This window comes from Lithobates pipiens, unplaced genomic scaffold (assembly GCF_037356315.1).
Source record: "Lithobates pipiens isolate NorthernLeopardFrog02 unplaced genomic scaffold, aLitPip1_a1.2 Scaffold_8, whole genome shotgun sequence".
NCBI classification, from domain to species: domain Eukaryota; kingdom Metazoa; phylum Chordata; class Amphibia; order Anura; family Ranidae; genus Lithobates; species Lithobates pipiens.
The window spans coordinates 156,414,178-156,429,364 of NW_027507903.1; the positions used below are offsets into that span (position 1 = coordinate 156,414,178).

Here is a 15,187-nt window from a genome sequence, read left to right on the forward strand (position 1 = left end):
AAACAGCGGTGAGTTTGTTGCAGACAGAGCGAGCGTTTTCCAGAGGGCACAGGAGAGGGGGAGGCTGGCATTGGTAAGAAGGGGAAATGGAGACTAAATTGCGACTACTGCCAGAGGGTGTAGTGTGATGGTGATGGGTATAATTAAAAAAGGGAGGCCCAGGGTTTGGGGAAATATCTCCAGCGGTTAGGAGAAGCAGAAAAATAAGGGAGGTAATATGAGATAACGATTTGTATGAGGGGACATGCTTCAGTATCTTGGGAGGTTTATTAGCAAGTGGGCTTAGAGTTAGAAAGAGGTGATGAGTGCAGAAGTAGGGAGAGGGGAGAAGTGAGGGTGATATGTACAGATTGTGGGGTGGAGAAGAGGGGTGAAGAAAAGAGTTTGAGGAGAGAGGCTGTAATGGTGAAAAGGAGGAGAGGTAAAAGAGTGCATGTTTTCAGAGAGTAAGGTGAGATCATTTGGAATGGAGTTCATTTGGAAAGGATTTTTCCTGGATCTCAGTTGTCTTAGAAAAATAATTTTCTCCAGGCAAAAGAGTGGGAAGAAATATCAGAGTACCTTATAAGGGCTCCATGAAGAAGCGGTAGAAAAAGTTGCGACCAGTAGCGCGAGTTAACATATTAACCCAAGACAGAGCGGTTGAATTTTATTGACAAGTTTGAAAATTTTGCCCTGCGAAGTGAATATATTCCAGACACAACCCGTTCACATAGCAACGGTCAGAGATACAGGCCCTGACCCCGTCTTAAAGGTTCGATGCGGACCTGTATATAAAGTCCAGGTTTTAGGTATTATAAATTCCAAAGGGGTCTTTAAGGAAAGGGGTCCGTAGCAATGGACCACAGCCCTGAACCTGTATCGCACCCTCTTGCTAATTGAACGCACTTCACCAAGTGCCAAGGTGAGCCACCCCACATGATTCAGTGCCTGCACCAACATAACAGGCCGCCCGCACAGCATGGGGTCAGGTTAATTGTTTTCTTGGTGACCATGGTCCCAGCTGCCTTGAGATCATTGACAAGATTCTCCAGAGTAGTTCTGGGCTGATTCGTCACCATTCTCATGATCATTCCAATGCCATAAGGTGAGAACTTGCATGGAGCCCCAGACCAAGGGAAATTGCAGTTATTTCATATTCAGTTATTTCTTCCGTTTGCAAATAATCGCACCAACTTTTACCCTCTCAGCAACCTGCTTAGTAATGGTTTTGTAGCCCATTCCAGCCTTGTTAAGGTCTACAATCTTGTTCCTGACATGCTTAAACACCTCTTGGCCATGGTGGAGAGATTCTAATTGGATCAATTGATTGCTTCTGTGAACAAGTGTCTTTTATACAGATAACAAGCTGAGTTTAGGAGCACTCCCTTTAAGAGAGTGCTCCTAATCTCAGCTCTTTACCTGTATAGAAGACAGCTGGGAGTAAGAAATCTTGCTGATTGATAGGGGATCAAATACTTAGTTCACTCATTAAAATGAAAATCAAGTTACAACCTGAAAGGAACAAAAAGGGAGGAGCCTGATTATGGTGCCGGTCAGGAGCAGCTGCTGAGCTTGTGAAAACCCTCCTCCCCAACCTGATTGCGGACAGTGGAATCAGAAGTTCGGTTCTGTCCAGCGCCTTCCTGACCTCTTCTCTGGGTCTTCCTTGAGCCACTAAGCTTCTGTACCTGACAAGCTTCAACCAAAAGACGGTATGGTGTACGGCATCTAAATGAGAGACTGTGATTAACAGCGGCAAGCAGTGAGAGCCATCAACCATCAGTCGGAAGTAGGAGAGAGCACGAGTGTGCAGCGTGGTTTGGAGCCCAGAGAGAGGAGGGGAGAGATAGAGATAGAGGTCTCAAGATCAAACTTGGCGGAAGTGTAACGCTCTGGGAAAGGAGTGACTGTGACCGCCACCTTCCAAATCAGGGCACCAGACCCCCCTGCCTAGCACTTGAACCCACTATTGCTCCAAGATTGGAGAGGCTACAGACGGTCCATCAAGAGGGATTAGTTGGAAGAAAATCCCAGAGTTTGGCATCTGCACCAGCAAGAGCCTAGGCACAGAAGGGGTAAGTCGAGTCTGCTTTTATTAAGCTGTTGTTGGACTGTATCTTACCCCCGAATATAATAAGCAGTCTGTGAGAGAGACTGGCTTAAAGAAAAGACAGTATGAAATTGTGTGAGAAGTCTGACCCGAGAGGAGACCCCCCAACACTTTTGCCTGGAACTACTTTTGCTGGAATTGTTAAAACGGCTAAAACTGTTAAAATATCACTAAAGACATACCTCTAAAAACACACCTGGGTAGCACCCAGAAACAGCCTGTGAGAGAGGCTGATTGGGGGGAATGCCTTTGTCGAAACCAAAATTTAACACCTAAAGATGGGCCTGGTCACAAGCAGGAAGCAGTTTGTGAGAGACTGACCTGAAGGAGAGAAAGGAGTCAGGCACTATCAAAACTACAACTGTATTTTACTATTCTTATCATTGGTGCTGGAACCACTTTTGATGGAACTGTTAAAACATTTCTTAAGACATACCTTTAAAAATATATCCGGGTAGCACCCAGAAAATAGCCTGTGAGAGAGAGTGCCTTTGGCAGAAAAATATAATTATATATATATATATATATATATATATATATATATATATATATATATATATATATATATATATATATATATATATATATATATATATATATATATATATAGTTCTCTATCCCCGGTTACAGGTAGAAAACAGTCTGTGAAAGACTGTCCTGAAAGAGAGACGACTCGGAAAAAGGCGAAAGGAGTTAGGGAGGCAAGGTATTCATCGAACACTGCAAATACTTCAAATACCACAGACATAAAACATCAACATGAGGGGGAAGTCGGGGGAGAGGTGCAGGAGGGAATCCTCCCAAAGTAAACGCTAGTCCGGGGACAATTAAGAAATACATGACACAAGAAGTAGGCAAGGAGAGCCTGGCAAACAAATGGGGGCCTCAAGACTTGACAGGGCAGACTATCTGTGGGAGCCAACAAGTCAATGACCATAAATGAAGAGCAAGAGAATGATACAGAATAACAAAAAGCCAACTCCCAACGAAGGATGAAAATGGCAGAGCTGTTGATGCGATAATCAGACACTGTTCTCACTCAGGTGCTCCCCCCATGTAATGAAGACTCACCTTAAGGTGTGTGACCTTGCTGTTAAGCTTGGTCAATACACGCTTTGGAACCACTACAGGGTTCAAACAGTGCGTCCGGGATCCTGGATCAATCACCAATGTGCCTCAGTAAATCAATGAAGAAAAAAAAAAAAAAAAAAAAAAAAAAAAAAAAAAAAGGATCTAATAGTGTAGTATGCTTATGCTATTTATTGAACCAAAAAAATAAACAGGTCCCACACAGGGTACTCACAATATCCAGGCGATTCAGTGCGCCATTCTACATCAAGTAAAAAAAATGAATGGTTGAAACTGGCCTTTAACGGGATGGCATGCTGATCGTTTTCCTAACAGCTGATCTGCCGAGCGTGCCATCCTATCCCCTACATGTGTCGATTAGAGGTCGACCGATATATCGGCCGATATTTGCCGTTTTTTTAATTAATCGGCATCGGCCGATTGAGCTCATAAAAAGGCCGATTTAGAACTACAGCGCGACTTGGAAATGACTTCTGTAATAGAAGTCAATGCAAGTTGCCTGAGTCTTCATAGAAGCACTTGTTTCCTCTCTGGGCAGTCTGCCAAGAAAAGAGCAAAAAGATACAATGTTTACACCTGAAGGAATGAACTCAACTCTGTGTGTGGAGTTCTCAGTTTAACCATTTAAAGACTAATCTTTTCTGACACTTGTTGCTTACAAGTAAAAGTCCTGTATTTTTCTGCCAGAAAATCACTTAGACCCCCAAAAAATTATATTATATTATATTATATTATATTATATTATATATATATATATATATATATATATATATATATATATATATATATATATATATATATATATATATATATATATATATATATATATATATATATATATATATATATATATATATAATTTTCTTTTTAGCAGAGACCCTAGGGAATAAAATAGCGGTTGATGCAATATTTTATGTTACACGTTATTTGCGCAGAGGTCTTTCAAATACAATTTTTTTTTTAGGAAAAATACATTAAAAAAAACAAAAAAAAAAAAAAAACAAACAGTAAAGTTAGCCCATTTTTTTTCGTCCAAAAGTTTTGGACTACCTGTTTTTATTTATAGGCTGCTTTTCACACTGGAGCAGGCTGGCGTTGATGGTAAAATGCTGCTAGTTTTAGCAGCGCTTTACCATCATTTTAGCGGTGCTATTCGGCTGCTAGTTGGGTGCATATAATCTAGCTAGCGGCCGAAGAAGAGGTTAAATGCGCCCAAGAAGCACCGCTGCCAAATCGCATTGCATGCGCTTCGGCAGTGGTGTCCATTAATATCAATGGGCAGGAGTGGTGGAGGAGCGGTATACATCACTCCAAAACGTGCTGCTTGCAGGACTTTTTTTTTTTTTTTAACATCCTGCCAGCGCATCGCCTCAGTGTGAAAGCACTCTCTTTCACACAGACTGCAGGGGAGACGTTTTGCAGGCACTTTACAGGCGCTATTTTTAGCCCAAAAGCACCTAAAAAAATGCCCCAGTGGGAAAGGTGTCAGTTTTATAAGATGAAGGGGGATAAAAAAAAAAAAAAATCGGCATCGGCTAGAGAAAAACCCATATATATCGGTCGACCTCTAGTGTCGATACAAGGGAATTTCGTATATTCCTCAGGGTGTGATGTTGATGTAACATTGGGAGAAGGGACGCTCTAGTGGCACTTATTACTATTATTCCAAAGGAATAAGGAAAGACGCTACCCTATGTACAATTTCTAGACTTTATTGCTAAATGCACAAAACTATTCGCTAAGGTTCTAGCGAGTCGGCTGAAAACGGTAATGAACGACTTTGTCCATGCGGACCAGGTCTGATTCATCCCAGGAAGGGATAATGGTGTTAGAACATAGTTACTCACGCAGGAAATAAAAATAAATAAAAAAAAGTTGGTACCAGGACTACTACTCTCAACAGACGCGGATAAAGCGTTTGATAGGGTAGACTGGGAATACATGATGAAGACATTGGAGGTAATGGGAGTAGGCCCAAAGATGATCAACTGGATTGAAGCATTGTATAACCAGCCAACAACTAGGGTAAAGGTCAATGGGACAGTGTCTAAATCCTTTGAGATGTATAATGGGAGTAGACAGGGCTGTCCCCCCTATTGTTTGTTCTCTCGTTAGAGCCACTTTTGGAGGCGGTCAGACAGAGTTCAGATATAGGGGAGATTATGATAGGAGACGAAGAGCACAAACCAGCGGCATATGACGATGATATAGAGTTTTACATCATCAAACCTAGAGTAACCCTTCCCAATCTAATGAAGCTTTTAAAAACCCATGGAGAAATATCAAACTTTAAAACGAACCCCTCTAAATCAGAGATTATTAATATCAAACGTGAAGAAACAGGACGTGCAGATATTCTAACAAGAGTTCCCATTTACATGGCGAGAAAAGGAATTAATATAACACCATCTGAAGAGACAATATACCAAGCAAATTTTATTCTGCTCCTGAATGGAAAAAAAAAAAAAAAAAAAAAAGGAAAATAACAAAACTGCAACAGGACTCCTCTCCTGGTTAGGGAGGATAAATATTTTTAAAATGGCAATTTTGCCTAAGAGCAAGTATAAAATGCAAATGCTGCCAATCCCCCTCCCACAAGCGTATTTTAACACACTGAAAAAAAACGTCACTATTCAGGTTTATATGGCAGAAAAAGAAACACGGTACTGAATAAAGACAAAAAGCAAGGGGGGGCTGGGGGGAGGCGGATATAGTAAAATTACTATAATGCAATATTACTATCACGGGTGTTAGAATGGGTAAAAATTTAAAATAAAGATGGGTTAAATTGTAAAACACGATTAGCAATGTAGCACTGGAGAAAGTAATTTAGATAACACTGGAATATAGAGAAATAAGTGAAAATATACATGTAAGAACAAAGAAAATCTTGGCAATCTGGGATTTGATGCACACAAAAAGGAAAAATGGGAATTCAATTCAACCCTGATACCATTAAAATAAACACTTTTTTCCCCTCAGGGAAAGGGAGATTGTTTGGGGAATGGATTTAAAAAAAAAAAAAAAGAGAAGGAGAAGGAGAAGAATTAAAAGATATCAGGATGAAAGTCAAAATATACACGTTACAGGATTTAAAATAAAAAAATTACTTAATGGTAATAGACTAATGGTGGTACTCCCAGCTGAAACATTTTGTTATGTCACTGCCTCAACCAGTAAGCCCCAAGGAGGACTTACGGCTATTAGAGTGGCTATGTATGGCAAAAGGAACAAAGAACAAAGATCTATAAAGTGCTTGTGAGATTGAAGGGGCCGGAAATACCGCCATTCATAATAAAGTGGCAAGAACATATGGGTAAGGGAGAGAAAAAGCAAGATTATGGGAAATTCCTCAAGAGGACACATTCCACGGTAATAGACAGTAACACCATAGAAATAAATTAAATTATACATTTTTAGCACGCTGGTATATTACACTGGCTAAGGCACATAAATGTCAAAAGGAAGTTTCACGACTATGCTGGCGGAAATGTTGGTGAAGTGGGAACAATGGCCCACATATGGAAGTGCCCAAAAGTTAAAAACTATTGGAGAGAGGTGTTGCAGGTAATTACGATTACCAATATAGACATTCTGAGACTTAAGAAGCTGGGGGGCTGAGACTTTAAAAAAAAAAAAAGCTGGATAACAAAAAGGGAAAGAATACAACTCATGCCTGTGTGTATTACTACGAGAGGAGCATAACAGCGAACATAACAAGGAAAGACATTATTACCCTGGTAATCCTCCTGTTCTTGACGTTCATTAATGTCCAAAGTGAGCTTTTTCATCCTCATCCTTTCCTCTTGCTCTGCTTGCTGTTGGTTGTAATGATTTGCAGCCAGTTGGGAGGACATTGGTACATTCAGAATTTTAAACTGGAAAACAAATAATTTGTAAAGTTATATCATCATCATAGTATACATACAAAACACTCTCACGTTGGGGAGGGGGGGGGGGGGGGGGGGGGGGGGGGGAGAACACTCATGGGTCTTGAAATGTAAAAACCACAGACTTCAACATACCATACTGATAAGTTATGACGTCATTATCGAGACACAGCTATATGGTAAAGACTAACAAACACACCCAAAACTATCCCTACACAACTATCCCTATACCAATCCCAAGTGATGATATCACAATCAAAAAAAAAAAAAAGGGAGAAAGAAAAAAAAGCTGCTTGATACCCCAGACAAATTTCCATACATGCAGGTGTGGGACTCAGATCTAGCCTCTGAAAGTGATATAGATCGTTGGCACACTTCCTTCCATTTGGCTTATCGTATCTTGAATGGTTCCCTAGTTGAGGCCAATGTCAAAGTACTGACGAGGTGGTACATGGTGCCTTTCCGGTTGTCAAGGTTGTATCCGTCTTCCTAACCCCTATGTTATCAAGGATGCCACGTGCTTGGCACTATGTATCATATATGGTGGGAGTGTCCGAGGTTACAGGGTTTCTGGAATAAGGCAGCATTTGCTTTAATATGGAGTTCAGATCCCCATCCCTCACCAACCCCATATTGTGCTGTAAAATGAACCAATTGAGCATCTTCCCCATGCCTCTGGCTGTAAAACTTTCTATAGCCCGTATACACCATATAGACAAAAAGTGTCTTGGATAATGCTCAATGATCAAATCGTCAGTGTGATCAATGATACTAAGTGATTCGAGGCCATCTGGAGCCCCTGGGCCGATTACGTCCATGTGAAGCTGTAAGGGCGCCAAACAAGTTTTATTTCCCCCCCCCCGAAGCTTTGCTATACTAAAGTTACGAAAATTCTCAGAGAGAATACAACTTCGAGAGTGATGTAAATGTATTTTATTTCCAAGCATGCATGGTCTTGGTCACACTTTTTTGTACAAATACTATACCATCTACACAAAAATGGTTTGTTCTGTTATCGTATGAGAACATATTTGACACTGGTCTCTTCAGAAAATTTTGCATTAACTGTCATGATAGGCTCTTGAAAGCTGTGTACCAAAAATCTGATTATTTTTCCATTGTGTGTACTAGGCATAAACAATGCAGCTTGCTAAAAAAATAAAAAATACCTGGATACCAGTAGAGCCAAACCAAGCAGTCAGATAATGAAAGAATAGAGTAACTCCCCCCATGAAGTAGAATGACATAAAAAGAATGCCTTCTGAGCAGAATGTATAAGAAACAAACACAACTTGTATTGAATTGAGAGGAGTAAAAGCAACATGCAATACCCATGATCGGCATAAAATGGGGAAGCTGAAAAGTAAGGGAGATATTGTGGGATATTAAGTATTGTAGTACAGCATTCAACCAGGTTGATGAAGGTTCTGTCAATGTGTGACCACTGCTTAGAGATCATGAGCTGTCTTGTGGGCATACACGATGAAATCGAATCCCAATTACAACACTACTAGCAAGAAAGCTTTTGCAAACTCCAAGCAAGCTTTCATGTATTTTGCACTGAGGAGAGGCTTCCGTCTAGCCACTCTGCCATAAAGCTCAGATCGGCGGAGGGCTGCAGTGATGGTTGTCCTTACAGAACTCTGTTCCATCTCCACACAGGATCTCTGGAGCTCAGTCAGAGTGACCACCGGGTTCTTGGTCACATCTCCTACTAAGGCCCTTCTCCCCTGATTGCTCAGTTTGGGCAGGCATCCATCTTTTGGAAGAGTTCTAGTTGCACTAACTCCTTCCATTTAAGATTTATGGATGCCACTCTGTTCTTGGAAGCCTTCAGTGCAGAATTTTTTTTTTGTAGCATTCGCTAGATCTGTGCCTTGCAATAATCCTGTCTGAGCTCTGCAGGCAGTTCCTTTGATCTCATGGCTTTTGCTCTGATACAGTATGCATGGTCAGCTGTGAGGCCTTTTATAGAGAGCCTTTCTGAATCCTGTCAAATCAATTAAATTTATCATAGGTGGACTCCGAACATTGTGTAGAAACATTTCAGCGATCAAGATAACTGCGAGGCATCCGAGCTAAAATTTCAAGTATTGTTGCAAAGGGTCTGAATACTTTGTCCAATGTGACATTTCAGTTCTTTATGTTTAATAAATTCTTAGACAATTCTAAAATTCTGTTTTCACATTGTCATTATGGTGTACCGAGTGTAGATAGAGGGACATTTCTTTATTTAAACAATTGTAATATCAGGTTGCAACAAAAACTGAAAAAAGTGAAAGGGTCTGAATACTATTTGAATGCACTGTATGTATGTAAAGTTCTGTGCAAATTAACAGCACTATATGTTTCTGTAGTAAATATTAGTGACACTAATGCCTAAATCCTGAATCGGGGACAGGAACGATAATATTGATGTACACCCTAGTCAGGAAAAAATGCCAGTGGTATGGTGTCACTTGAAGAAAGCTACCTCTCATCAACTCACTGGAGGGGGCTAAAGTCTAGCATACAGTAGTAGAAGACATCGGGAAAAAATACAGGATAGTGTCATATTTGAGCCCTCTGCTGTGCCGGAACATTGAAGATTGAATTTCTCAAATTAAGGTAGTTCAAGGTAAGAACAAGTCTTCACAAATCTAGCAAGCTAGTTACTTTCAGTCACTAGTGACCCAATGAAGAAAGAACTCTATATACTCCCTCAATCCCCTTCTTCATGGGGACTTGCTGTATATAATCTTTTGAAATCAAGAGTAACAAATAGGCAATATAAATAGGCTCCAGAAAGTAGTCAATATAGCAAGTAGCTATAGAATAAATCCTCTAGCTAAAATTACGGGTTGTCCAGGAGCAAGCGTGAAAATAATAATACAATGTATGAACCGAGTGGTGAAGTACTCAAATTGGTCCTTTGTTACCCAGTCATCTTTCATGCAAGTTGTCATAAATGTGTATGTCCAAAAGCTTAGTGAGGATCTAATGGGATATTCTGATATAACCTGCAGGGCAATGGTGTCTTAGCTGGCAACGACAATAGAGTAATCTGAGAATCAGAAGACTCTCAGCCTTGCCAAGCTTAACTATAAAGGTTTTGAGCAAACTTGAATGGTGTCAGAGGCCTCAGTGGTGCTGACTGGTTGAAAATGGGTAAAGGGGACACCCATGAGGGAATCATTTAAGATTTCCCTAAACGCGAGTTTCCTTTCAAACTTGTACAGGTTCACAAGAGAATCAAATTAATTGAACATGTTTGTTGTCAAACAGACTTTACCTAATAAAAACTTTGTTCATTTGGAGAAAGGGAATGTCTAAACTACAGAGAATGAATTTCAGGAGGCACAGTCAGTACAAGAAACACTACGTAATGACTGCTTACAATGAAACAGTCAAAAATAAAGGCACGATAAAATGACTTCACGCTGGCCCTTTTTGCAGGAAAACATATGCAAAATGTTAATAAGTGCCTATACTGTTTAAAATCCATTAAGGAACTGTCTCACCCTGGTAAGCACAGTCTCAGTTGTCTTGTATTCATGACGTTGTGCCAATAATCAAAGCAGTGAGGGAATCTCACTAGAGGTCAATCTGTTGACAGCTTTAAAGTAGATGTCCAGTCAAAAATGATCTAAGCTTAAACCTGCGCCACCCCCATTCCAAGCCCTATATTAGCTGCCCTGTATAGGAAAGAGGTATACTTGCCTATATCCCTGGGTGCTCAGTTCCCATCACAGGATTGACATCCAGCACGAACTGTGTAGAGGAAGGGCAGCCGACAATGGATGCCCTATAATAAGTCAATAGGTGATGCCACCGCATATGCATTTCAGCCGTTGTCAGCAATCTCTCCACTTCACTGAAGCCGGCTGCTGAAGAGATAACATGACTGGACCAGGGCAGCTAGGGAATAGGTAAATACAGTACAGACCAAAAGTTTGGACACACCTTCTCATTCAAAGAGTTTTCTTTATTTTCATGACTATGAAAATTGTAGATTCACACTGAAGGCATCAAAACTATAAACACATGTGGAATTATATACTGAACAAAAAAAGTGTGAAACAACTGAAAATATGTCTTATATTCTAGGGTCTTCAAAGTAGCCACCTTTTGCTTTGATTACTGCTCCACACACTCTTGGCATTCTGTTGATGAGCTTCAAGAGGTAGTCACCTGAAATGGTTTTCACTTCATAGGTGTGCCCTGTCAGGTTTAGTAAGTGGGATTTCCAGCCTTATAAATGGGGTTGGGACCATCAGTTGTGTTGTGCAGGAGGTGGATACAGCACACAGTTGATAGAATTTGTATTATGGCAATAAAAAAGCAGCTAACACTCTATTCAGTAGGACTAAGTAAAGAAAGACGAGTGGCCATCATTACTTTAAGAAATGAAGGTCAGTCAGTCCGAACAATTGGGAAAACTTTGAAAGTGTCCCCAAGTGCAGTGGCAAAAACCATCAAGCGCTACAAAGAAACTGGCTCATTTGAGGACCGCCCTAGGAAAGGATGACCAAGAGTCACCTCTGCTGCGGACGATAAGTTCGTCCGAGTCACCAGCCTCAGAAATCGCAGGTTAACAGCAGCTCAGATTAGAGAACAGGTCAATGCCACACAGAGTTCTAGCAGCAGACACATCTCTAGAACAACTGTTAAGAGGAGACTGGGTGAATCAGGTCTTCATGGTAAAATAGCTGCTAGGAAACCACTGCTGAGGACAGGCAACAAGCAGAAGAGACTTGTTTGGGCTAAAGAACACAAGGAATGGACATTAGACCAGTGGAAATCTGTGCTTTGGTCTGATGAGTCCAAGTTTGAGATCTTTGGTTCCAACCACTGTGTCTTTGTGCAACGCAGAAGAGGTGAACGGATGTACTCTACATGCCTGGTTCCCACAGTGAAGCATGGAGGAGGAGGTGTGATGGTGTGGGGGTGCTTTGCTGGTGACACTGTTGGGGATTTATTCAAAATTTAAGGCATATTGAACCAGCATGGCTACCACAGCATCTTGCAGCGGCATGCTATTCCATCCGGTTTGCGTTTAGTTGGACCATCATTTATTTTTCAACAGGACAATGACCCCAAACACACCTCCAAGCTGTGTAAGGGCTATTTGCCCAAGAAGGAGAGTGATGGGGTCCACAGTCACCAGACCTGAACCCAATTGAGATGGTTTGGGGTGAGCTGGACCACAGAGTGAAGGCAAAAGGGCCAACAAGTGCTAAGCATCTCTGGGAACTCCTTCAAGACTGTTGGAAAGCCATTTCAGGTGACTACCTCTTGAAGCTCATCAACAGAATTCCAAGAGTGTGCGGAGCAGTAATCAAAGCAAAATGTGGCTACTTTGAAGAATCTAGAATACAAGACATATTTTCAGTTGTTTCACACTTTTTTGTTCAGTATATAATTCCACATGTGTTAATTCATAGTTTTGATGCCTTCAGTGTGAATCTACAATTTTCATAGTCATGAAAATAAAGAAAACTCTTTAAATGAGAAGGTGTGTCCAAACTTTTGGTCTGTACTGTATAAGCATCTTTCCTCTACAATGTAGTTAGTATAGCGCTTAAAAAAAAAAATAAAAAAAAAAAAAATGGGGTGGGAGCAAGTTTAAGCTTAGATAGTTTTTGACTGGACTTTTACCTTAAAGAGGAAATGCAGTCTGCTCACATAATTTGTAATAAAAACATCTTTACTATTGTGAAGTTTCCCTCCAACCACTTTGCATATTATTTTTTATATACTGTGATTCTGTACTTGCCAAATAGGCTGCAGAAATCTCACTCAGTCTGGCTGCATTCATTTTAACTGTGGGCAGCTGAAGCTGCTGCCTGTTCACTTCCTGGAGCTACACAGACACATACCTCCAGCAAAAAAGCTGAAAACTGGTCTTTTTACATTTCTTTCATAAGGTCCTGTTGTCACGTGACCTAAAAAAACAGCCCACTAGTGCTCGAAAAGCACCGCAAAAACGACCAGCACTTTAGCACTGTTTTAGCAGTGATTCAGTGTGAAAGTAGCCTTAGGGAGGGAGGAAAAAAAACAAAAAAAAACAAAAAAAAAACAGGAGTGGCAAAAGGACAAATTCTGCTGCCAAAGGAGACACGAAAGTTAGGCAGGCCATAGATTATGCAATTTTCCTTCCTTCCACTGCAAAGATTAGTGCTGCTGATGGCACTAATCGTTCAGGAAAAACCCAACAGACCAAGTGTACACAAGTCGATCGATAGATCGACACTTGTACAACCAGGGTACCTATATAATGATCACTTGACCTGCTGAATTTTGATACATGTATGGCTGGATTTAAACTTGCAAGGCTAGGGTCTAGCCAAGCCAAGTCATACAGTCAAGGCTGGAAATTAACACATTTTACATACAGAAGGTGACAGTTTTTGAGACCAAGGAGAGGGTTCTCACTAAGGATGTGACTGCTCTTGCTTCAACAAAATGGCAGCCTCTGGTAAGAAAAAACAGGAGCAAAGCTGGGAGGTAATTTACGGCACACACTAATTTTGGTAGCATAATTAATGTAAAATGTTCTTTTGTTAAAGAGCATTAATTATCAAACTGCTATTGATAAGTTCTGCTTTAAAGGCAAGGTACCATTAGATATGTAATCCTTACAAATAAAAAAATAAAAATAATAAAAATAAAAAAGGAAATGAGCAGAGAAGCCACAAAGCAAGCAGGGAATCCAAGAAGATGTCAAATGAGATGGCAAGCAGACAGGCAGCACTCACAACATGAAAGACATTTTCAAATAAGTTTACATAGGATTGATGAAGATAGTTGTTTGTAAAGCTATTACAATGCTGTTAAAAACTGAAAGTGTATGCTACATCTAAAGATCCCATTTTGTAAAGTCTGCACTGGAACAATTACATACAGTCCAACAATGAACTAAAGAATTCCAAATCAAACAAAAACTACAAACACATGTGCAGATCATTTTTCAATCTTAAACTCTTAGAAATAGAACACTCAGGCTGGTGTCATTTCACATGTAATCCTTTTCATTCACTGCTCTTAGCTCGGTTTTATGAATGAAGTTCAGTAGGTTACAGATTGCAATGAATAATCCTGGATTATTTGACAGGGACTCTAGGTACAGTTCCAGCAACAACATTTCAAATATTACATCAGTGATCCTTAAGAGTTTCCTCCATTTGATCAGTGAAATTAAATCCTCTTTAGGTTGCGCTGCTAGTTATGAAACAATGATCAGTGCATTAAGGTTTGCATTTTCTTAGCAACTCACAACCATATCAACTGGTACCGTTTAAGCTTTTAAGCTTTGAAATCCTAGTTTGAAGAGCATCATTCTTTCAGCATTTACATATCATTTAACAAGCTTTGCTAAAGCCTTGGACGTGAAGACAGTAGTTTGTTTTTCTTGGAAAAAAATATTTAAAACTGGCTTTTCTTACATAAAAATGAGGGGGGAAAAAAAATAATCACATTTAAAGAGGAAGTAAACTCTCTCACTCTGATGCTTCTTTACTTATTATAATGGACTAAATGAAATCAGACTATAGCCACTGTAATCCAGCCCAAATCACATATTACTTACTGTTTAAAGAAACTTAAAAAAAAAAAAAATAATTGTTTCCAGGGGTTAGGCAGCACCATCTTAAGTATTGTTTTCGGAGTCCACAGTGGAGTGTATTTCCACCCTTACACTGAGCACTTCCTGTACTGTTAACCAAGCCTCCTTCTCAATCCAATGTTTCTATGGCAACCCTGCTTCCCTGTTCATAGCTTACTTGTTTATTTCATAGTATTTACTTGTGCCGATGTCTAATGTTTGCCTTTGTCAGACTTATCAGCTTCAGATGATAAAGACTGCAGTAATGGTCAAGTTTAGACTGTATGTGAGGTCACATGGTGTGTAGGAGGAAGCTCTGAGTGATTAGCAGAGTTCAGTTTTGTGCCGTAGGAAGTCCTAATAACAGATAAGCACAGAGAGTGTGCCATAAATCAGGGGAGATCTGGGCATGCTCAGTGACGTAATTCTAAAGAACAAAAAGAATTACAACAATACTAAGTAAGGAGATATCTACAAGCAGTGTTCATTAGGGTTTTTTATTCTGATTTACATAGGACAAAGTTGCGGGGAGGG

The 15,187-nt window shown here is 40.2% G+C and overlaps 1 protein-coding gene across 3 annotated transcripts in view; it reads right to left on the reverse strand.

Moving 5' to 3' along the window:
• UPF2 (UPF2 regulator of nonsense mediated mRNA decay) overlaps positions 1–15,187 on the reverse strand; it is a 133,650-nt gene that overhangs the window by 16,826 nt on the left and 101,637 nt on the right. For all 3 annotated transcript variants that reach the window (XM_077471883.1, XM_077471884.1, XM_077471882.1), the window contains exon 20: positions 6,918–7,059. In XM_077471883.1, coding sequence (XP_077328009.1) covers positions 6,918–7,059 — 142 coding nt within the window. The remainder of the gene's footprint in view (positions 1–6,917; positions 7,060–15,187) is intronic.